The sequence below is a fragment of the Mustela lutreola genome, chromosome 3 (genome assembly GCF_030435805.1).
Source record: "Mustela lutreola isolate mMusLut2 chromosome 3, mMusLut2.pri, whole genome shotgun sequence".
Classification (NCBI taxonomy): domain Eukaryota; kingdom Metazoa; phylum Chordata; class Mammalia; order Carnivora; family Mustelidae; genus Mustela; species Mustela lutreola.
In genome coordinates, this window is record NC_081292.1 from 146,893,477 (window position 1) to 146,917,530 (window position 24,054).

General features: G+C 41.8%; 1 protein-coding gene across 2 annotated transcripts in view; it reads left to right on the top strand.

Annotated features, from left to right (window-relative positions):
- The window catches only part of STK39 (serine/threonine kinase 39), a 305,730-nt gene that overhangs the window by 219,437 nt on the left and 62,239 nt on the right, over positions 1–24,054 (top strand). For both annotated transcript variants that reach the window (XM_059167118.1, XM_059167117.1), the window contains one exon: positions 21,480–21,532. In XM_059167118.1, coding sequence (XP_059023101.1) covers positions 21,480–21,532 — 53 coding nt within the window. The remainder of the gene's footprint in view (positions 1–21,479; positions 21,533–24,054) is intronic.

Here is a 24,054-nt window from a genome sequence, read left to right on the forward strand (position 1 = left end):
TACAAATTTTTTTTTTCTCGTGATGAGGACTTTTAAGATTTACTCTCTTAACATCTTCCAAATATATAATGCAGTATTGTTAACTATAGCTAACATGGCTATAGGTGTGTTTTATTCACCTCTGTATCCTCTGTGCCTTCCACAGTTCCTGCCACAGAAGAACCTACTAAACATTTCTAAAAAAAGAAAAATGAAGCCTATTCTTATCTTCGTATATGTTATGTTAAATAGACATAATGCCAAGACATTATTTAGATGTACCAGTGAAAGAGAAATTGGGGGAAAACCCTTTGAAAGAGCAACTGGTATATTAGGATATATTAGGCAATGAATAGCCTTCTGTTCCTGTAATGCATCACACTTAGAAGGGCAAGTGTGCATGGGCCCTGTGCATAGTTGAGTTTTCATGAACTGAGAGAACTCTTTTCATTCAGCTTAATTATTTTGAAATTCATCAGTATTGTTGCATGTATGAACAATTCATCCCTTTTTAATGCTGAGTAGTGTTTCATTATAGGGATTTATCACTTTTTCTTTATTCACCTGTTGACGGACATTTGCTCCCCCACCCATTTTTTTAGCTACTATGAATGATACTTCGAGCATTCATGTGCAAGTCTTTATGTGGACTATGTTTTTATTTCTCTTGGGAGAATATCTAGTTGTGGAACAGCTGAGTCAGACGATAGGTGTGTGCTAAACTTCTTAAGAAACTGCCAAGCAGTTTTCGAAACTGCATTTTCCATTTTATACTCCCATCAACAAGGCATGAAAGTTCTAGCTCCATCCCATTCCTGCCTATACTTGGTGTGGTCCATCTTTTCTGGTTTAGCCATTCTAATAGGTGTGTAGTGGTATCCCCTTGTGGTTTTGATTTTCATTCTCTGATGAGTCACATTGAGCATTTTGTGATGTGTTTAACAACCATTTGTATATCTTCTTTTTAAATCTTGTGTTGATATTTTATTGTTATTTTTATCACTGAGTTGTAATAATTCTTCATATATTCTGAATATAAGTCCTCTGTCAGATGTACATGTAATGCATATATATACCATACCATGGTTTGCATTGTGGTTTCTTAGTGGCATCCTTTGAGAAACAAATTTTAAATCTTGATTTAGAGTTTATTAACCTCATGTTGTTGTACTTTTTGCATGCTATTTGAGAAATATTTACCTACCTCTAGGTTGCAAAGATTTTTCTCTTATTTTTTCCCTGTCTTTTCTTCTATAGATTTTTATTATTTTAGCCTTTACTTTTATGTCTGTGCGTATTTTAAGTTAATTTTTGTGTAAGCCGCAAAGTCCCGGTCAATGTTCTTTTTTTTTTTCCCCCTTATAAGATACTCCATTGTTTCAGCCTCATTTGTTCAATGAGCTGAACATTTGTGATAAGTTTGTCATGATAAAATAATGTGGAGTTGTTTTTGGGGGGCCTGGGGTTGGAGAGTTCAGAAAAATAAGTTCAGAGATGGTCTCCCACTTGAGCAATATACCTGTTAACATTTTGGTGACTCACTCCATGGAAACGTTCTCCATGTTCATGTGTGTGTGCGTGTGTGTGTGTTGGGGGTGTATGTGTAATTATGCCATAGATAGGGCTTTATAACCTAACTTAACTAACTTCAGGTAAGTTCTCTGTTTCAGATTATCATCAAAACCTTGCCCAAGGATCCCCTGTTTTCCCCTATGTTTCCCCCCTCAGTGGTGACCAAAAGCAATTACCTGGTGTTGGTTTTAGGTTTTAAGTTTTAGCTCAGTTCTCTGCCTTTCCTTTTAAGGGTTCTCCCCCAACCCCAAATGATGATGAGTCATTATAGCACAAATAAGTTTTCAAATCCTAGTGGATCTTTTTAAAGAGTTTTCTTCCTGCATTATAAAAGTAATACATGTTCATTAGAGGAAATATGAAAAACACAGAAAGTTCTAAAGAAAATGATTACCCATCGAACCATCACTCAGGGATAAGCACAATTAACATTTTGGTGTATTTCCATCTTTATTTTATTTTATTATTATTTTTTTTACTCTGCATCTATTTTTTATTGTCTCAATTACACTACACATGCAGTTTTGTGGCCTGTTTTTTTACACTTGGTATTACGATATAACTCTTTCCTCATGTCATTACAAATCCTTTATACACAACAACTTAATAGCTACATAATATTGCATCTTGTGGTTATTCCACTGCAATTTATTTAGCTATCTGCCTATCATTGGATACTTAATTTGTTTCCAGATTTTTTGCTACAAAAGAAGTTCTCTAAAGACTGGTATGAAACAGAAAACTCAGATTTCTAACTAATTTTATATGTCATATTTAGAGCTGTAGAATTGATCGATCAAGGGGTATATAATAATTCTTCTAAAATTCTAGAAACGTGTTTCCAAACAACCCTCTCAAAAGGTAGTATTAATTCATCCTCCCAGAAGCAATGAAGGAAGGTCTGAAGGATTGCATCCTTGCTCATGTTCCATGTTTCATATTATCATTTACTAACCTTTGCTCATTTTATTTGGCAGATTAAAAAGTAGTGATTGGATTTTGTAGTTTGCATTCCACTGAGCCAAGTCGCAAAACCCCCAGATGGACAAAGCCAGAAAGGGCTCGAAAAGACCCTTTAATTGTTATTGGGTCTCCAAGCCTCATAAAAGGACTTATCCCTATATGGGAAGAAATGGATATTTCTGTTGCTATTCTAAAAGAATTCACACCATGTCCCTGCATGTCCTTAGTCTTAACAAAGCAGGCCTAAGGCTTTCCTTTGAAATTGAAAAGTTCATTATAATAGCAAAGAAAGAAATGAGGTTATTCTGGACTTATTTGTTCTTTGTGATTACCTAAAGTCCAGTGATGATTATTTCCTCCTTTGAGTGTGCTCTCAAATGATGCCTTCAATACAGATGCTGAGGAGCAGCCTCTTTGTATCAGTCTATTTGTGTGGTTTTTTTTTTTCCTTCCCTCACCTTTCTCTAAAAAGACTGTGTGCATGCTCTAGCCCTCGCCCTTACTCCATCATGAACAATAGGAATCTTGTTGCTGGGTTTCCTACATGGCTAGCAGATAGCAGGTGCAGGTGCAGGGCATCTGGGGGAAGTCCTTGACTTGTGATATCAAATGGGTACTGATCTTAGAGCTTAACCAGCTAGAGGGACCCAGATAAGTCTGGAAATAGATCACCTTCTCCTCTTAAAACCTCTGCTCCTGAACCTGGTGTTTAATGATACGGGTAAACATTCTTGCCTCACTCAAGAACAGTACGCCCAACTTTTAGAGCTTAGGAGAGCTCTTCTTCGGCCAGTCCTGTTTTATCAACTCTGGGCCAGATCATTTGGCTTGAGAGGAGGAACTCAATAATATGGCACCTGTTTTGCCCCAAAGGCAAATAGCGATGTGTTTCTGGGTCTGATGGAGTCCTGCAGTATAATCTCCTGCTGATTAAAAATCACTACAGTGAGTGATGATGGAGAGCTCGCTCTGTGAGACTTCTTCACCAGCTTTATCCTCTTTCGACCAAAGCAGCCAGTCCTTTTCTCATACAGCCTCACAGTGCTGTGGTTTGGGTGTTGGCAGAGTAGCCACAGGATTTGGGCTAATCACACAGAAAAATAGTCTGAGTTATTCAGTGTTCCTTGATAAACCTGTCCTCATCTGTCTTAATGTGAGAAACCTGCCAAGTGACATTGAAATTCCTCATTCCCCCCGCCCCCCCCCCAGCTTCATAGATTTGAATTTTCCCTGTGCTAAGCACTTTTTTGCCATTTCATCTTAGGAAATGTGAAGTCTGGGAATGGCCTCAGTTCTGTTACCGTGTCCTTCACAGTATTAGCAGTTCCCTTGCTTTTTAAATGAGTGTGTTTAAGGGGAGGATGATGGGGATGGCGGGGGCGGGGGGGGGAGCAGCAGGGTGTGTTGGGGTAGACATTTTGAAAGTAAAGAGGAAGGCATTCGTGATCCCAGTGTCTGAGAGGAGAACTCTCCTCAGCACAGTGCACCAAGCACCTTTGATGCACCCCAGCTTGCTCCCCAGTGGAGTTTGTCTTCATCTCTGAATCCTGATAGGTCGTAAGCTCATTGAGCCCAGTCTGTACATTATTTCATCTCTACGTATTCTCTTCCCATGCCTCACACATTGCTACCCGTGTAGCTGAGCTCAGTGAGTGAGTCTCTCTGCTCACCTCATTTTCTACTCACCCATCAGGGTAATCTAAGTCTTAGTTCCCCGATAGATATAATCACATATACTCAAATAGCCTGTTAGTTACTTTGCTTGAGGTTCAAAAGTTATATTTAATGCATATTTTTAGTTGATAATTTTTGTCAGAAGAAAGAGAAGACAAAGGAAGAAAAGAACAAACTCTTCTCCAAGCTTCAAGAACTAACCATTAGGCTATTTTAGAATTGCAAGTAGTAGTAATATTTTTATTTTAAATTATTATTCTTAATTTATAAGAACATACGTTGGCAATCCCATGTCAGATACTGAAGTGAAATTAAAATAAAGTCATGTGTCCCAAGCAAAAGTAAGACCATCATCACAAGCATCCTTATTTCTAGCCTTTAAAACTCCTCAGGAGTGAAAATCTGTTTTTCATTTGTAACCAGTCAAAAGCCTGAACAACATTCCAGATACAGGAGGTTCCCAGAATAAGCTTGAATCCTCAGCGGTTAACTTTGATACCAGCTCCAAGTCTTTCAAATACACAGCTGCTTGGCAGCCAGATTCAGGCTCTAGTTAGTAAAAAAAGCATTTTCAGATCATTTTAAAATGTTTTATTAATGGCCACATCAACAGGCTGAAGGAGGTCAGTATGCTGAGGCGCGGATAAAAATGAGTATTGTGTTTTTTTCCTCCCAGTTGGCTCAGTGGGAGATCCTTTCTGTGCTCTACAAAGTTACATAATTGGCATGGCACCCGCTGCTCATTGGGTAAGCCAAACTGGTTTTTAATGTTCAGAATACAAAACATGGAAATGTCATCTTCATAACATTCCATGCTGTCCCTGATAGCCGAGAGCATTTCTGAATGACAGATCTGTAATAACAGTGATGATGAGAGTCACAATTAAATAGCACTCTGAGCCCAGAACACCGTTCCTTCAGGTCTTCCTAAATCCAGAGAGGCCTTGGATGGCGGCAAGTACATAATTTGAATGACGTGTGTGCTGTCTTCTAGTGCAAAAGAAGAAAATTGCCAGAAATGCTGGCCGAACCCCTGACGACCCAGGTGTTTTCCTTGTCTCTTTTTAGGGAATTTCCCTGGTCTGGCAGATAGGATTACATACCTTAGGCGTGTTTCAGTCTTTGGTTGTACATTTCCACCTTCACATAAACGAAGATCTTTGATTTGACCAGAAAGCAGAGAATTTAAATTATTCATAAGGGAAAGAGGCATGGGAAGGATTATCAGGAGACTTCTCAGATCCCCATGGGTTTGTTTCACTCTCTGGGGATTATCAAGAACTCTAAAAGAGCCCCAATACTAGTCTGTGTGTTTCCTTCAAACTCTGGGTTGGAGATGGCTCTTCTCCAGCTCCCAGTGATCAGCTCCCATTTATTCAATTGTTACTGGGATTCTTAAGGAAAGAGAGACTTGTACCCTAGTGAAATCTTATTATATCTGTTGGGGTTTACAGTTGGAAGCTGTTATGGAATTCAGTGGAGGATCCGATGCCTATACTCCTACTTAGGTTAGGTGATGGAATGAGAAAGAACCCATCTCCAGGCAGGGGCCAGTAGCTGACACGGAGAACTCAGTGGTTATTATTACTGTTGTTGTTATTTAATAATAATGACTCACTGCTTGCCGTGTGCACTCAATGCTTGCCATGTGCTAGGCACCATCCCTACCTGCATTCTCCCTGAACTCTCTATCAAGTAGTTACTGTTACTACTTTATTTGAGCTGGAGATCCTAAGGCTTGGAGAGTTCATTGCCAGAAGTTCTCCTGGTTAGTCAGCGTTACAAGTCAATGCTACGAATGGTATTTAAACTCAAGAATGTTGTCTTCAGGGGCGCCTGGGTGGCTCAGTGGGTTAAGCCTCTGCCTTCGGCCCAGGTCATGATCCCAGGGTCCTGGGATCGAGCCCCACATCGGGCTCTCTCCTTGGCGGGGAGCCTGCTTCTCCCTCTCTCTCTCTGCCTGCCTCTCTGCCTACTTGTGACCTCCCTGTCTCTCTCTGTCAAATAAATAAACAAATAAAATCTTTAAAAAAAAAAAATGTTGTCTTCAGAAACCCAGCTATGACAGGCCAAGTGAACCTAGCAAAAAAAGCATTTTGTACTCTCGGACTCCCCATAAAACCAAATCAAATCTGCGGAGTGGAGGGCGAAAGAGGAGAGGAGGTGGAGAAGTCTGGTGTAACTGGGACGAGGAGATGTGCTCTCTTGCCTTCTATACTTACATAAAAATAAGTATGCTGTGGACATGAGAGCAGCCTGGAGCTCAGGGCACAGGCCACAAAGCAGCAGCACTTCCCAATCCTAGAAGCAAAGCTTGTCCAGCCACCCAGAGCCCTGGTATCGGGTAGACTTGTCCACAGCTTCTCTTCCATGTGAATCTCAGTCAGGTCGATCACCCACTCTGGACGCTGACTGCTAACTCACCGTTCTTTAGGTGAGGAAGAGCTTTTTGGCCATAAATCTCCTCAGTATCATAATATTTCTCCCAAATCTGTCCCCAATGTGACATCTTTTCTTCTGATCACGGCTCTGGCCTCCATTGCAACTAAAGTGCCTTCAGCCCAAAAGCCATTTTTTTCTTTCTTCTTCTTCTTCTTCTTTTTTTTTTTTTTTGGTTATTTGGGTATTTATGTGGGATTGGCTACCTCCATATGCAGTTTTGTCTGCTGTGATTACATGTGACTTAATGCCATGCAGCAGGTAAGGAGGAATAGTGTCCTGCTTGATGCAATTAGATGTCTGGGATATTTCTTGAGAGCTTACTTATGTGCCAGACCCTGTACCAGGCACTCTGGGGAGAGACATGGCATAGCAGCACAGCTTCTGTTGCCCATCTTTTGAATTCTGTGTAGTTACTTAAATGTTCACACTTGTTCACCTTTACCATCCCTTATCTCTATTAAGGACATTTACTGACTTGCTTACTTTTAAAAAAATCAACTAATTCTCTTAAACTTGACAAATAATCGGTATTTACTTTATTTTGCAGCAGACCAGTGGAGACAGGCTCTCCTGTTATGATAATCATTTTGGGATCCCCCCCACTCCCCCCCAACCCCTGGCTTTTCCTTCTGAACCCTTCCCTGTGGCACTGTTTTTTGTACTTCCTTATGAAAAGCACATTTATCAATTTACAGTAAAGAAGCAAATAGCAAGTAGTCTGTAGGACGTGCTGTATGAATACTTCTGTAGAGTGAGAATTCCTGTTTATCCAGCCTGACCTCCTTTATTAAATTTTCACCGAGGTCTAGAGATCTTAAAAAGCTAAGTTAATCTTAAAAACTTGTGAGAGATCAGCAGACTGAGTATAAAGGTCAGTCACTGAAAAAAACCATCACGAGGAAAATTATTGGGTATATCTTTTTTATTAGTGAATCTTGGAAAAATGTGTACTTCCCACAGTCTTGGTAACTCCCGTGGTGTATGGTGCAGTTACACACATGGGGTTTGCTTATGGAACGTTCTCCACATGTTTTTCTATATCAACAAACTGGTGAACATGGCTCTAAAATATGGATTCCATGACTCACGCATGAAAATCAGTTTTGTTATTTGACGGTCATACAGCATGTGTTTGAGCACAGGCAAAAAAATTGTTTTGAGCATTTGGAATAAAATTCCATCTTCCACTAGTCTGCTTTTGAGTTTTGTCCACAGTTAACGCCATTCATGGTGGAAGTAGCCTCGCACCATTGCAGAGCAAGCTTCGTGGCTAAGTCAAGGGTCTTTCTTATTTTGGTGAGCTATATAGATACTTGGGATTTTTCAATTAGGATGGTTTGACTTCTATGCCAGGTGGTAAATGCCATTTTATTTATTTACTTTATTGGGCCTGTTGAAGGGATGGTTTCTTTGAACAATATGATAATGAGAGGCATAAATTAGTGCTCTAGACCCAGAGAAGGAATGCAGTGGTTGCTGAAGGTAGAAATGTTAACTTTTAAAAATCTGCCAGGATCAAAGAGGGAGGAAGAAGGCATCATGTGGCAGGTGCATTTTGAGGCCTACTTTACAGTAAGAGGAAGACGGGTACATTTGGACCAGCTGTGGGTCTTTGGAAAAGGCATCTATAGGAAACAAATGACATTGAACTTCAGATATCCCCCCTCATCTTCAGATTAAAAAAGGCCAGTTTTGTGGAAATGCTTAGAAAGATGTTTAGGTGATTACTCCTCATTTTAAATCCTATCATGCAAATAATGAACACTTTTACAACCCCTTGCCTTTTGGGGATCTGTTAATCCAAAGGAAGCTTCTCACACTTGCTCTCAGGGGCCTGCCCTATTCTTCATGCTCTTTCTTTCTTTCTTTCTTCTTCTTCTTCTTTTTTTTCTTCTTCTTTTAAGGTTTACTTAATTATTTTAGAGAGAGAGAGTGAGCACACACAAGTGGGGGTGGGCACAGAGGAAGGACTTTTAAGCAGACGCTCCCCCCTCCCCCAACTGAGTGTAGAGCTGCACTCAGAGCTCAGTCTCGTGTTGTGGAGATCATGACCTGAACTGAAACCAAGAGGCGGTCACTTAACCATCCAGCTACCCAGGCACCGCTCTTTGTGCCTTTTCAGCTCTGTTAGTGTCAGGACTTGGAGAATCATGCATCTCCAAGCCTCAAAACAAAGTGGATGCTTGGGCGGGGGGCTTGAGTTTTTGAATTTTTTTTTATTTTTAGTTTTACATCATTCTGAATAAAAGCCCTGTCTGTCCCTAATCCAGTGTCCTGATAAGTGCTGCATGACATGCTCTAATAAATGTATATCTTTCTGATGCCCACCAACCACCTATCAAATGCCTAGTAACAAGGTTTATTTTCTGTGCAGCTGTATATTTTATAAATAGCCATTTGCTCAAGTAATTTCAGGAAAGTCCAATTTGAGGATTTATGATGTCTTTGCCAAAGACAAAGGGTCACCCACACTAAGACTGTAAATACATTTACTTATAGGCCATTTCTCTGAAATGGAGCAAAAGAGAAAATACTTGCTCAATCTCATTTATCATTAAATTTAATCGTCTTAAGGTGCTATGTGTGGCAAAGCCAGGGAAGATTCTGCTTTCATTTCTAACCTGGAGGACACTGGGGATAATACTTATTATTCATTACTCCTTCACCGTTTTCTCCTTTATTGGATGGGTATTTTAAACTGAGTTAAAAGTGATCATTTCCCCTTTAAATTTGCTAATTTTTAGTGTAGCTTTCCCTGGACACAACTCTATATATAAATTGATAGGAAAGTTAAAGCATAGTTCTTGCTGCTTTTGTGATCACCTCGCCAAAGTTTAAAGAGTTTTATTATCTGCTCATTTTCTAGTATTGCAGCTACACTAACCATGGCTAACTCTCTCTTTTTTTTTTTTTCCTTTTCAAAGATTTTATGTATTTATTTGACAGAGAGAAATCACAAGTAGATGGAGAGGTAGGCAGAGAGAGAGAGAGAGAGAGGGAATCAGGCTTCCCGCTGAGCAGAAAGCCCGATGCGGGACTCAATCCCAGGACCCTGAGATCATGACCTGAGCCGAAGGCAGCGGCTTAACCCACTGAGCCACCCAGGCGCCCCCATGGCTAACTCTCTTGATGAGTAACAGGCATTCTTTAAAACTCTGCAGCCAGCAATGCTCCTTTCTCCTTTCTGAAGCAGTGTAGTTGGGTGTGTTGAGCTGCGCCCAAGTTCAGTTTCTTGGCCAGACTTGGAGCTTCCTCTTGAAACAGAGACGCCCTGCAGCCCGCCATCTTAGCACTTAGCTGTCTCTCCGGGGAGGACATAACCTAAGTCCATCTCCCATATGTTCACGGCAGAGTGTTACTACTGCACTCAAGTTTTCGCTGAAGTGGAAGATCTATGTTTAATCAGCACATCTACAAGAACTATCAGACGCCTTCCAATGCTGGTTGAAGTTCAGTCACAGAATCACCCATTGTAACGCTTGACAAAGACACTTTTAGGGCATCAGGAAGCTGTCTGTGTAGGCCATCCATTTCTCCAGGTTCTTCCGGCTCCCTCTATTGAGGTAAATCATCAGGAAACAATGTACCTCGGCTATATTATTTCAGCTCCCAGCAGAAATGCCATCACTTAGGTAAGATTTAATATGGTGCCTTCAGCACATGGGAGAAAAAATTTTCATCTTTTGTACCACGTAGTTGGAAGGTATTTTTATGAAAGAAAGTTTCTGTCCTTTACAACATACGGTTGAAGACATTACTCAGTGCACCTTGTAAAGGGGCTTCCGTACAGAGTTACTTTTTGATATTAATGCCAAGGGAAAAACATCTACTTTGCATGTTTCTTTTTTGATAAAGAACTGTATCATGCAGTACTTTCCTCTTTCCTTGCCTGAGTTGTAAGCGAACAAAACTAAATTCAGTGCTCAGTGGGAGTTACTGATGTCCCAAGTATGTGTAGTGTCTCTTTCTCTGTTCCCTTCAATTTCTGTTATTTTTGATAGTCAAATGTTTGGTCATATATTTGGTTTAACTTTGAACTACTTACCATCTTTTTTGCAAGAAGCAAAACAAATGACAAGGAGGATGACCGTTGTCCATAATAGAGATTATAATAGCTTGGGCCTTAAACTTCGGTCATCTTGAAACTTGAGTTCATCCAGGAATGCTGCAGATACGGGCAGCACCCCTGACTTCTCCGCATACTGTCCACTGATCTGCACGAACACACCTAGCAGGATGTGAAATCAAGAGCCCAACTGGACATTTACTGAACTGACATCTCAGAGGTGCCCTTAGCATATTTAGTATAACTTACTTGGCATGTTGACTTGGGAGCCTGATGCATTGAAGAGAGTTTTTCTGTCCTAGAAACATTGAGTCCGGGTTTTCTGCAGTAAACCTTAACCCACATCAGAATTTCCAAACAAGTGATGTTAACGAAGACAGCTCCTACATTTCTATCAGTGGATTTCAATCAAGAGATACACACAGGGATGCCTGAGTGGCTCAGTGGGTTAAAGCCTCTGCCTTCAGCTCAGGTCATGATCCCAGGGTCCTGGGATTGAGTCCCGCATCGGGCTCTCTGCTCAGCGGGGAGCCTGCTTCCTCGTCTGTCTCTGCCTGCCTCTCTGCCTACTTGTGATCTCTGTCTGTCAAATAAATAAATAAAATCTTAAAAAAAAAAAAAAGAGAGAGATACACACAAAACCCCTAACTAGTAAGGGTGCTTAATAGTTCTTCCTGCTGTGGAGAAATGGGAACTTTGACTAGACTGCAGTGTTTCTACTACCTGCTGTACACCTGACACTAGTGTTGTTTTTGTTTTTTGTTTTTTTAAGACTTTATTTATTTATTTGAGAGTGAGAGAGTGCACAAGTAGGGAGAGGGGCAGATGGAGAAGCAGCCTTCACGCTGAGCGGGAAGCCCGATGTGGGGCTTGATCCCAGGACCCTGGGATCATGACCTGAGCCAAAGGCAGACACTTGACTGACTTGAGCCACCCAGGCGCCCCCTGACTCTAGTTTTTATGTAGTCACTCCATTTCCCTCTTGGACTATCAGTAAAAATCAATTCAGTAAATATATTCACTGGGCATTCTAAATGCTGAAAAGGACTGCCACCCATGAAAATACAGTTCCATAAACTTGACAGGCAGCAGAGCCCTTACACAATAATCTGTTCACTCTTGATTTACCACAGTTGGGACATAACGATCGATTTTTGTACTGTGTAGGCAAAACATTATTAAAATTTTATGTATTAAGCTGAAGTAAATATGACAAAATGTTACCATTTTAAAAGTTCTGGATGGAGGGTTACATGTATATTTGCTTTATTACTCTTTGAACTTTCCTATATATTGAAGTGTTTTTCATGATTTTCCAAAGAGCATACTAGAAGAAAAAAATAAAAAACAAATTAGGCAGGGTGGGTGAGAGGAGAAACAGCCACAACTTCTACCTGGCCGGCATGTAGATTTTCAAGAAGTTTCTGTTGAAATGAGTTAGGATTATTTCCAGATGAAAATTATTTTTGTAGGCCATAAAGGCAGTTATTAATGATAATATTTTTGCATATGATTCATTCGTGGGTGTAAGCATTGTACAGAGCATGAGAAATTTCTTTGCCAGGCTCTGTACACACCTCTAATTTAGGTGTCAGCTCTGTGAAATCCTGTACAGCCAAACTGCTTGTTCCGTGTGGACCGTAAATCTGAAAGGCCCTTCAGGCTGCTCAGTAACCAGGGGGATGCTTCAGAGTCCTTAGCCGGTGGTTTTAGCTGCGGAAAAACCTGTCAACAACCAGTGTGAAGGTCAAGATACCTTATTTCAAGAAACTCTGTGTGTGTGTGTGTGTGTGTGTGTGTGTGTATTGTCACTGGTCATGTTTTCTTGTTAAAGGGAGCTGTATGACGCCTGATCTATTTGTTTGATGTTGATCAAAAGCTGTGTGATGCTGCATGGCTTGATATAGATGAAAATTATGGTTGCTATCAACTTATGCTTTGCTAGGCCATAGGCATGGTTTTGGGTGTCCAAAGATATAGTCCTGAAAGGAATTTTCACTTGCATATTTTAGGAGATTCCCTGATCCAAAAGGCTCTTTTAAGGCAAGTTAAGTAAGTTAGGTAAGTTAAGGTAAGTTAGGTAAGGCAAGGCCAGGGTGTGGGGCCGATGGGGAAGGCATGTGGCTCACTCTCCCAGAGCATGGTCAGGGTATATGGACATCCGTACTTTGAAAAGAGCTTCCCTTTCAAGCAGGGCTCTGGGGCACAGTGCTGATGGCTACAGCAGTGTCTCTCAACCTTTATTTCTGCCATCATCACCTCAGTCCTACAGAACCCATTTCTATCTGTAATAACCCATCTCTTACTGCTGCAGCACTTCTTACCTGCTAGGGGTGGGAACATCGCTGAAGGAAGAAATTCTTCCTTTAGAGAGCGTGTCTCAGCTCACCCTGCAGTTGGAGAACCACCCGTTGAGGATAAAAGGCAGTCCCAGGTTTGGGTGTCATTTCTGCCACAAATGGCTTCTAGGACAGACCTGACACCTAGTAGATGATCAATAAGTATTTATGGAGTGTTGAGTGAATTAGCCAGCTGTGTAATCTTAAGCAAGCCACTTAATCTCTTCGGCTTCAGTTTCTTCACCTCAGGAATGAGGAAAATGGATTAGGCGACCTCCAGGGCCCCTGTCGGTTGTAAAATTATATGATTCTGTGATTGAACCTTTACCTCAGAGAAGATGAATTTGACAGGAGTATGAAGGATGGGGAGAGTGAGAACCAAGAAAGGGGAAACGCTCCTTTCTCTGCATTAGACTAATATTGCTTTTTCTACGACTACTTTTTAAGCACTTCTTTACGTTGGGCTTTCCCTGGTACTTTTGCCTCCCATCAGCTGTCCTTCTCTGGAAACGTTGTCCACTCTTTAAGGTCTGGAACCATGATTTTCCCTTCTTCTGCTCTGTGCCTCGGTTTATGGGGCATCAGAATGCCCGACAGCTCGTGAGGGGCCCACAGGGTGTCTGCCCACGGCTGCCTTCAACCGGGAAGGAGGCGTTGTTTCCTGTCTTTCTGCAGAAGAACCTGAAGTAGAGGTTGGAGAGGTGAAGCCTAACTGATGGTCGTTGCCGGCATGTGCTTGAGCTGCAGAGTTCAGATGAACCCTCTCTAGTCCCGTAGGCAGGGTGGTTGGCTGACTTAAAGATTCCATTCTAGGAAAGCCCAGACAGAGATGCGCAGGCAACAGAGATGCATCCGGGCAGCCATAGGCCTGGACTCAGGAGGCTTCTTTTTCCTCTTCCTGACTCTTTTGTTTCCTGGCCTTACTTGGAGATGCCCTTCAACTTATCGTTGCTTTGGCATCGTTTTCCACATCTCATTAAGTATAGCGATTTTCTTCCTGGGCTGTGACACATTCATCTGCCAAGGATTACACCCCGAGTAATAGCTCCCTCAACCTTTTATGGCCTTTTGCTGTTGCTGTTTATCTGTGGCTCTAGCGAGGGCATTCCCTGTGTATCTGTGTGTAGTGTGTGTGAGTGTGGATAAAACACCCTTTGTTCATTAGATCATTTATTCTCCTCTTGCGGCAGATAATGGTGACCTGCCTTTGGTCAGGAGTCTCATAGTGTTAGAGGAATGGGCGATCTGAGACATCTTAAGGAGGTATAACACACAGGTCCTGGTAGTTGGCTGTCACCACCATTTGCTGCCAAAGGGAGCAGAGAGAGGGAAGCGAATTTGAGAGGAGAAGTGATGCATTCCATTTTGTACATGCTGGGTTTTTCGCTGTCTAGACATTGCATGGAGAAGTGCTGTGTAGACAGTTGATAATGGGTTTAAAGCTCTGGGGAAGCACCTGGGTTTAAGTTATGCATCGGAATTACTTATCCAGAAAAAGAAGAAGGGAAGAGGGTGGAGGCAGAACATTCACACTAAAAGGACAGGCAGACGGCAGTGTTTGGGCGACAGAGAAAAGGCTGTCAGGGAATTGGGGTAATGGTGTCTCAGAGGCCAAGCAGAGCACTTGACAAAAGCCAGACTTGTAAAATTTTCATTGACCGATTGATTGATTCATTCATGTGACAGATACTGTCGGTACCTTCCCAAGGCACTGGGCTGGGTGCTGAGGGGAAGAGCTGTGAACAAGGCAAGCTGAAGGTCTTTGCTTTTTGGGAACTTAGTGTCTAGGAGATGAGGGGGACACTGAGGTAATGACATCACTTTGTACAGAATGTGAAGTACTGAGCACAGGACTAGGGGCAAGGAGCGCACGCTAGAAAGGGGCCTACCCTCACCCGGTGGCCTCCATCCTTCTTTCCTGGTCTCCCCCAAAAGAGCTCAGTTGGAGTCCGTCAAGTGGAGGGAAAGTGAGAGTGGAGATTTCCCAGCAGTGAGGGATGCTGGGCCCCCCAACAAGATTCAGGCCCCCCGAGCGCTTCTCTGTTCCCTCCCTATCTGTTTCCCTCTGTGTAGGCCTGTCCCGCCAGTATACCAGTGTTGCTTTTCTCTCATCTTAAAAAGCCTTCTCTTCACCCTACCTCCCATGACAGCTCTCTCTCTCCAACCCCCACAGTTAAACTCCTCAAAAGAACTACCCCTGACTGTCATCCCTTTCCTCCCTCTGCCTCCTGAACCCCCTGCAGTCAGGTCTGTGACCTCCCCCCTCCGCTCAGCCTGTGCCTTTGCAAAGCTGTATCTGGGGACGGAGGGCAGGCCGGAGGCAGCAACAAGGGGAGCAGGGGGACAGACGGTGTGGGACAGTTGAAGGTGGGAGGCCGGGTCGAAGTACTCTTGCAGGGAGGGAGGGGTCATGCTAAGGATTTTAAATTTTGTTCTAAGAATATGGGGGAAGGTGCCAAGGTGGCTCAGTCGGTTAAGCATCCTCCTGTTGATCTCAGCTCAGGTCTTAATCTCAGGGTCGTGAGTTCAAGCCCCGTGTGGAGCTCCATGCTGGGTGAGGAGCTTACTTAAAGGACGGAAGGAAGAAAGAAAGAGAGGAAGGAAAGAAGAATACGGGGAAAAAAAATTTAAAAAAAAAATCAAAAAAAGAAGAATACAGGAAAGAAAATGGAGTCTTTCAGCCAGGGAGTGGCAGGATCAGATTTCCAGACAACAAGCTGCCTGGCTCCTATGCGGATCATGAGCTCGAGTGCGGCTCGGGTAAGGGCTGTACGCTGGAGAAGACAGTGGGTAACATGCATCAGTTCTAGATTTACTTCAGATCTGCTCATCAGACCTATGATTTTGGAGCTGTCCTTGGTCCTTTCTCAGCCTGTTTTTCCTTGTTCATAGAACAACAGAGGATAAGAGCCATCCCCTCGTGGAGAGTTAGGAGGATGGCACGAGAGGACATAGTGAGGCACCGAGCACACACGGGCACAGCAAATGCCATCGCTTACTACTTTCCCCACCTCACAGTGGAGGAAACAGGACAGATGCCAAACAAGTAGCAAGTGGATTTGAACACAGACCTCTGTCCCCACAGCTCCGTTACCTCCTTGGTCTGTGCCAGGCTCTTTGCTGGTGTGGAGAGAGATGCCCAGCAGGCTTAGTGGGAGCCACAGTCCCTTTCTCTCCTGAGCCTGTGGGAAGAGACTTCATTTCAGTGCCAAGAGCAGGAAGGAAGCAAGCGAAACTAAAAATGACGCCCTGATTCTTAGCCCAGGCTGTTTGAAAGTCTCCATCCTGCTCCCAAGAAGGGGAAACGTTCCAGGAGGATAGGAGTGGGAGTCCCTCTGGACTTCCTTGGATACCAGCAGCTTCATCCTGACCTGAAGTCTTAGGTTCAAATAAGGGAAAACAGGGGCTGTCTGCTGCTTAGGAGTGAGGGGTTGCGTCTGGAGGCTAGAAAACACGGTACCTGTGGGTGTTACTGGCACTGCAGCCTTTAGCCTCAGACTGGGAAATGGTTGGCATCCAGCCTCACTGTAGAGCATCCCTAGGGTGGAGGGTGCGCAGTGCCAATGGGGCTTAGAGTTGCCAATGCCCTCTAACAACCGGTGGTCTCTGGGCTTGTGAGCATGTTGATCACATCTGGTTCTTAGGAGGGGGGTGTGCCCCCATAAGTTTTTTTTGGCATGGGCTAAAAGACAGGAGCGTGAAACTAAGGAATGCAGGTAGTCCTGAGCTGGCATTACCCGCTCGCGCATGTGGCTGTCATCCCTACCCTGCGAGCCAGCCGCCTCCCTGGAGGGTTCACTGTGTCCCTTGCATATGGATTGAATGAGCACGGAGGAAAACTTTAAACGTGACATTCTGCATCTCTGGATTTGTCACGTTGAATGGACATAGTAAATACATACATATTTACATTTTTAAATAATATCTAGTGTATGTATTTTACATATAACCTAGACATTTATATATATCTCGCATATATACATACATACATATGTATGTATATATTTTTTAAACATGATTGAGCCCAGATTCCTGCCTGGCTTAACCAGCTGGCGCTGAGCAGTGTTTGCCCTCTTTAAATGGGAAAGAAGCTCTCTAGCCGGCAGAACACACCTCCTTGTTTTTTTACTGTACTTCCTGCTTTATTCATTGAAAGTTCCTGCAGTGGTGCCTACAAATTGCTTGTGAGAATATAAATTGGTACAACTTAAATGAAGGGGAATTTGACAGTATCTATAAAATTGCAAATGCATTTATCCTTTGACCAAGCAACTTGCTTCTAGAAATTTAGTTTTGTACTCTTGTATTTACAAATTGACATAAGAACAAAGTTATTCATTGAGCGGTGTTTGTAATAGTGAAAGACCAGAAGCAGTCTATTCATAGAATGGGAACTGGTTCAGAAAAGGATATCACAGACAACGGAATACTATGTAGCTATGATATAAGAATGAGGAGCTCTCTATGAACCAATAGGGAGAAATTCCAAGGTATATTATTAAAAGAAAAGATCCAGAACAATGGATATAGTATGTTAGGTATTAAACAGGCTAGAAGGACTTGTGTGTGTATATTTGCTGACATATGCGTGAAACATTTTGGGAAGGATATACAAAAAACCTATGTCATTGAGGGGGGACCAGGTAGTTGAATAACAAGAGTAGGAGGCTTAGTTTTATAGACTACCCTAATGTATCTTTTGGGTTTTAAACCACGTGATGGTATTACCTATTTTTAAAAATAAATGTTCTGCCTCAGCCCTGTAGACATTTGCCATTGTGAGGTAATATATATCTACAATGAGAAATAAGGGTTTGTGCTTACCAAATTTAGGAATATGGCTTTTTGCATTGGTGGTTCAGTGGTAGAATTCTCGCCTGCCAAATTTAGGAATATGGTTTTTGTCGGAGTGATTTTTTATTGTTATTTTGAGGTTAAAGGGGTGTTTGTTTTTTTTTAAGGATTTTATTTCTTTGTTTTAGAAAGAGAGTGTAAGTGGGAGCGAGAGGGCAGATGGTGTGGAGGGAGAGAGAGAGAGAGAACACCAAGCAGACGCCGCACTGGATACAGAGCCCAAGTTGGGGCTTGGTCCCAGGACCCTGAGATCGTGACCTGAGCCGAAATCAAGAGCCAGACATTCAACCAGCTGAGCCCCCCAGACACCCCAAGATTAACAAGGTTTTTGATAAGAGTTATCAAAGGTAGCCTGGGTCTTAAAGCTGTTACTCTCGAGTGTTAAACATTTCCTCTATAAAGTTGCACAGACATTTTCTGGCCTTAAATCATACCTATTTTCAGCTTCTTTGAAATCAAGAATATCCTGTGCCATATCAATTAAAGTAAATGTACTTTCAATTAAAGGTGTTAAGTATGAGTCTGAAAAGATTAATTCTTTATAAAAGGATGACCTTCAGTAGTTAGATCCAATTAGGCATTTTTCCAACTATATTTCAACCTGATGAGACAAGTCTACTACTCACAATCAATCACTGTGATCTTTTCAAAGGCAAGTATTTTAGGTTCAGAGTCATAAAAGAATGACTCAATTAGGCAACCTCCATAACTCGAGCCATAGTTGATGTAGAGATTATGGGTCTTGGATATTGCTTCTGTGGTATTAATTTTGGAAAAAATCAGGATGTGTGTGATGATATTCTGGATACAGTTCTTATACTTCTCTTCTGATAGCCTTAGTAGGACAAACTTACTTAGACAAGACTGACCAAAAGAGAGAGAGGGGGAAGGAACAATGACTTAAATTAGCATCAAATCAAATTCTTTTTCATTTTTTCCTCCTCCTGTCATTTCATTATTAAATACACTATAAATAGTTGCTTTCTTAATGATCTTTTTTTTTTCTCTCACTGGACTGTTTTAGTTCTAATTCAACCTTTGTTGATATATAGCACATAAAACCAAGACTATTAAATAAAAGAACACTTGCTGATCTTTTTATGGTAATGTGAAAAATCTTGAGGAATATTGTTTTTCTCAAAAGTGAAAAGAATTGCGCTTTTTTGTATTTGCATTAGGTATTTCCAGTGTAGAATTGTTGGTCCTCAGTCTGCCACTCGATCTGTCAACTTGGAAAGACCATTGAATGCGCTCATCTAAAAAAATGGAAAACAAATAGTACCTACTTTGCATATCTCAAAGATTGCTGGAATCAAATGAGATTTGATTCATGAGATTTGGTATCAGTGTTTCTCAAGGTGTGGTCCTATGATCCTGGGGTGGGGGGGTCCTTGAGTTGTTTCCAGGGAGCCCATGAGGTCAAACTAATTTTATAATAACATTAAGAAATTGTGTGCCTTTTTTACTCTCATTATTTCAACAGTTAGAGTGGAATTTTCCAGCGACTGGCAACATGATATGTGTTATTGCAGCAGATTGAATATAGAAGCAAGAATAAGAACCCATCTATCTTAAGCCAGACGTTGTAGAGGTTTACAAAAAGAAAAAAAAAAAAAGTTTGAGAACTGCTGATGTATATGAAAGCACTATGTGAATGTGTGGTGACATTGGTAGATAAACAGGGCCACAGGCAAACAGCCCTACAATGGTAGGCACTGATTGTTCATGGCCTGCCCCATCTCCCAGGCGGGGTCACTTGGTCTGGTGTCCAAGATGATCTCTGAACCGTCTTGTGTTGTCTGCAATTTCATATGATGGTCCTGTGTCTACTTTTTTAGCCTAAGAGTCCATAATTTTCGGTCCTTGGTCCTGAAAAGAAGATGTTAAAAGAAGCCAGCTTCAGCTGCTATTATCACCCCCCTCCTCCATCCTATTCTAACTCTGAGAAGAATAGTTACAGTCAAGGTCAGGTCACCTGGGAAAAGATGCACAGTGGTTTAAGGCTCTTATATGACTATGGCCTGAACTTGGGCATCCCTTGGATTCCTAACCCTTACTTATCTGTTGTGGAAAAGTGCAGACTTTGGCCAGCTTCTCTAGGCATGGGAGAAGGGCTTTCTCTAAGTCAGTACCTTGCTTTTGTCATTTTTCTGGGCCTCCTGCATTTAGTGTGGTAGGATGTCATAAGACCTGAAGAACCAAACTTGGGCTGGAGACCAAGAAAGGCCCAGAGACTGGTGGCATCATGATGTGGGCGCTGTACATAGAGACCTGGAGATAGTACCCAGAGTTCTAGAGTCCCAAACTGGAGAACTAAACAGGATTTGATCATACTCTCCTGGCACCAGAAGGAGGCTGTTTGTGATGGGCATTCAGGCCATCTCTGTCTCTCTTGGATCTTTGGCAGCTGACCAAATAGTTGAGTGTTCGTAGAAATTAGTATTTCCTGTTTCCTACTGAAATTTCTTACGGTACTTTTATTACCTTTAATTGTAACATCTGTTGAGAGTTACTCATAATATTTTAGTGTTCTTATGGGAATTTAAAACCATTCTAATTATAGCTCACTGCCCTATATCATTTCTTGAAATAAAACTTATATCTTAGGTATTTACTTGGGCCATATTTCCCTAGTGTCAGTTTTTGGATTGAATATACATATGTATGTATATAGTACAGGGCTTTATGTAAGCATTTTATATTACTTTTAAAAAGTTTATTCATTGGATAATTTCACAACATTCAGGGGTTCCCCTCTATGTAGATAAAAAAAATTTTAAAGATTTTATTTATTTATTTTTTTGACAGAACACAAGCAGGGGGAGCAGCAGGCAGAGGGTGAGGGAGAAGCAGGCTCCCACTGAGCAAGGAGCTCAATGCAGGGCTCAATCCCAGGACCCTGGGATCATGACCTGAGCCGAAGGCAGAGGCTTTAGCCCACTGAGCCCCCCAGGTGCCCACTGCCTTTTTTTAAAAGATTTTATTTATTTATTTGACAGACAGAGATCACAAGTAGGCAGAGAGAGAGGAGGAAGCAGGCTCCCTGCCGAGCAGAGAGCCGGAAGCGGGACTCGATCCCCAGGACTCTGGAATCAAAATTTTTAATAACAAAATACATATCCTCTTGTGGGCATTTTGATGCATGATTTAATGCACAGTGTTGTCATAAGCTTTACCACTGAGACTATCTTTCCTATTTGTTTCACTTTGAAAAATAGCTGTTGAAATACTATTTTCAGGAAAGATATGAAAAATGTCTCAAATAATGTTCATCCTAGACTGAAATCTGAAATTTTTAACTATGGAATTATATTTAAGGTTACTGATTAAGTGTAGATTTTATGAAAGAACATTTTATTTTTGGAATTTTGTGAAGTAAACATGTTTATATAAGGTAAATTCAATCAGTTAAATATCTCCCCTTTATTATTGTCATAACTATCTCTTGTTTTTGAGGAAGTACTCGGAGGTAACCCAAAACTGTAAATGCTGTCTACATGTTAGTAGCATCTTGTAAAAATTGGAATACATTTAGTTTGATTAAACTGTCCTTCACTGGATTTTAATGTGCTATGTGTTATGTGTTTCAGAAACTCCAGAAAGGAACTTAATGACATACGGTTTGAGTTTACTCCAGGAAGAGGTAAGTTTTAATTGAAATTATAATTTTATTGCTGCAAAGAGCATCGAAGAAATTGATTACAAGCGTGCGACGATCATTTGCTATTCAAAACCGCTCTCTCTAAAAACGAAGACGGGAGGGAGCGCGGGAGGGTCTGCAGTAATGGGGGAGAATCCAAACTGGACCGACCGCTGCTGACTGCATGAATTCCTGGGACATGCTGCATGCTTTACATGCACGTACAGATGGAATACGTGAGCTCAATTGTGAAGAATACCGGCACAGTGACGTAGGGCCTCGAGGACCCTGTGAATACCGAGCAGCACAGAGCAGTCCTAGTGAGAAGTGAGCCGCAAGTCAGATGTCACACAAAAAGTGCGCTACTTCTCCCCTCTCCTCTCATCCACAGAGCTCGGTAGGAACGTTGCCATTCGAGCACCTTCCAGGGCAGGCTGCTTGCCCTCTCAGCTCCTGGATGCCAGGGGCTCGCAGACCTTGTCTCATTTCTTGTATCTTTACGCTTGACTAAGTGCCTGCTATGCAAGAGAAACTCAAGTCATTTTGGTTAATTAATGGATAAGTAACACATATGAACAGCCTTTGGAGACCATGAGATTCTTAGTTAAGCAAAAATTGCTGTTTCCACTCTTTGCTTTATAACCAGAATAACCCAAAGAGGTGAAAATCAGATGCTATAATGCTGAGACTTACTGTTCTCCCGGACCTCTCGCTTCAGATTTTTAAGGACATGAAAGCAGCCTCACTGTCTATATTGAAAATCTTTTAAAACACAATGCATGAGGCTCATATGTTTGAATATATTAATATACATTAAGCTAATAACACTCCAAAATTATTTGTGTATTTGAGCTCCATGTAAGTTTTGATTCGATTAAATAAGTCGTATTTGCTAAAGTTTTGAAAATCTAACATTACGTTGTTAGAAATGCAAGAGGACGTAAACTCAGACATGTACAGGAGTCACAGCAAACGGTGGGGATTTCAGGAAACCAGACAGGCCTGTCTGTTCACGTTCAGTTTAAAAACAACAACAACAACACTGCTAGCCAGACAGAACAAGTTCCTGGGCCAAATGTAGGCGGAGACTTGCGGGCCCTGTTGTCTAATCCCCTGTCAGCATGAAGATTTAATGATTCCCAGTTTATTTGAATTAAAGTAACATATGAAATACTTGTTACAAAATATACGCAAATAAGGCCCCGATAAATTTGCTAATTGATCTTCCTTTCTGGGAACATCCATCCTGGGCAGTTTAAAGTCAGTCTATGAAATCATACAGCACCAACTGCTATTATTCCAAAAGCTCTGTATTTTGTCATGATATGAGAATATTGACCAGCCAATAGTGTGATAAAAATCTAGTAATTACATAATAACTGTTTCAAATAGGGTGCGTAAAAGAACAGATGCTTTTCTCAAGGCCCCCCCCCCCCATCTAATTATCTAAATTTGACAGTGGCAGTAAAAATGAATTTGAATTTCAAGAGATCACAAAGAAATGAATTTCCAAGTTGAGGATTTGTGGGGAGAAGATGGCCCTCTCAGCATCATCTGGCCCTTTGTGCTGGCTTTGGCAACCTCGTTTGACATTGTGGGTTGAGTCTGCTTTTGTTTCCCAGAAAGCACTGTAACACTGGCTTCCTGATGATAGCTGGCCTTCCCTGGGCGGTGGGCACAGGCCATTAGTAACAAAAACAGCATGGATATATCACTGTCCCTCTGGGACTGCCGATGCTGTCTGCATTTCAGATGCAGTCTGCACTGTTCATGCCTGCATATTGTGTCTGTGCTGTACGCACCCATAAATGTGTCATACGTCATAGGGTGTATAACACAGACAGAGCAAATATTCTCTGTCTTCACTTGAGAGCGAGCCGTCTGCATTTATTATGTTGCTGTATATTCTGTAGACCAGAGCCTATAGGATTATTTATGTTGATTTAATCCTGTTTACACATTAGGAACGTTAAGCAGCTTAAAGAAAAATGTTACCGATTCCCTCCCAGTCTCTGTTATGAACTATTACTGATATATTACTTACATGCATACAAATTACTTGGTTAATGGCCCACAAACGTGGACTTTCCCTTTGGGGTCAAAAATGGCCAGCATGACCCTTGACCCTTGTGCTATTCGAAAGCAACTCATCTGGGATTCCGGGGTCCTGAGAACAAGAGGAGATGCTACAAACTTTAATTGCTGGGAGTGTCCTTTGCCTTGGTACTGTTTTAGTGATAGCCCACAATGTGGATTTGCTTGATTATTCCATTTTCAACTACATTCCGTGAGCATAGCTCCTTACTCAGATGTAGGATCTTACTTATACTTTAGTGGTGGTAATAACAAATCCAGAGGTTTTGATAGATGATCAGTCCAGAGAAATGCCATCACTGCCTACTGTGTGCCCTGCTCCTACTAGGTAGGCACCTTAATTTAACATGCTTTTTATGGAGGAGTTTCTGGCAGCATCCAGGAGGATGAGATTATGAGCCCAGCATGTTCCAGTCGACGTTGTGAAGCTA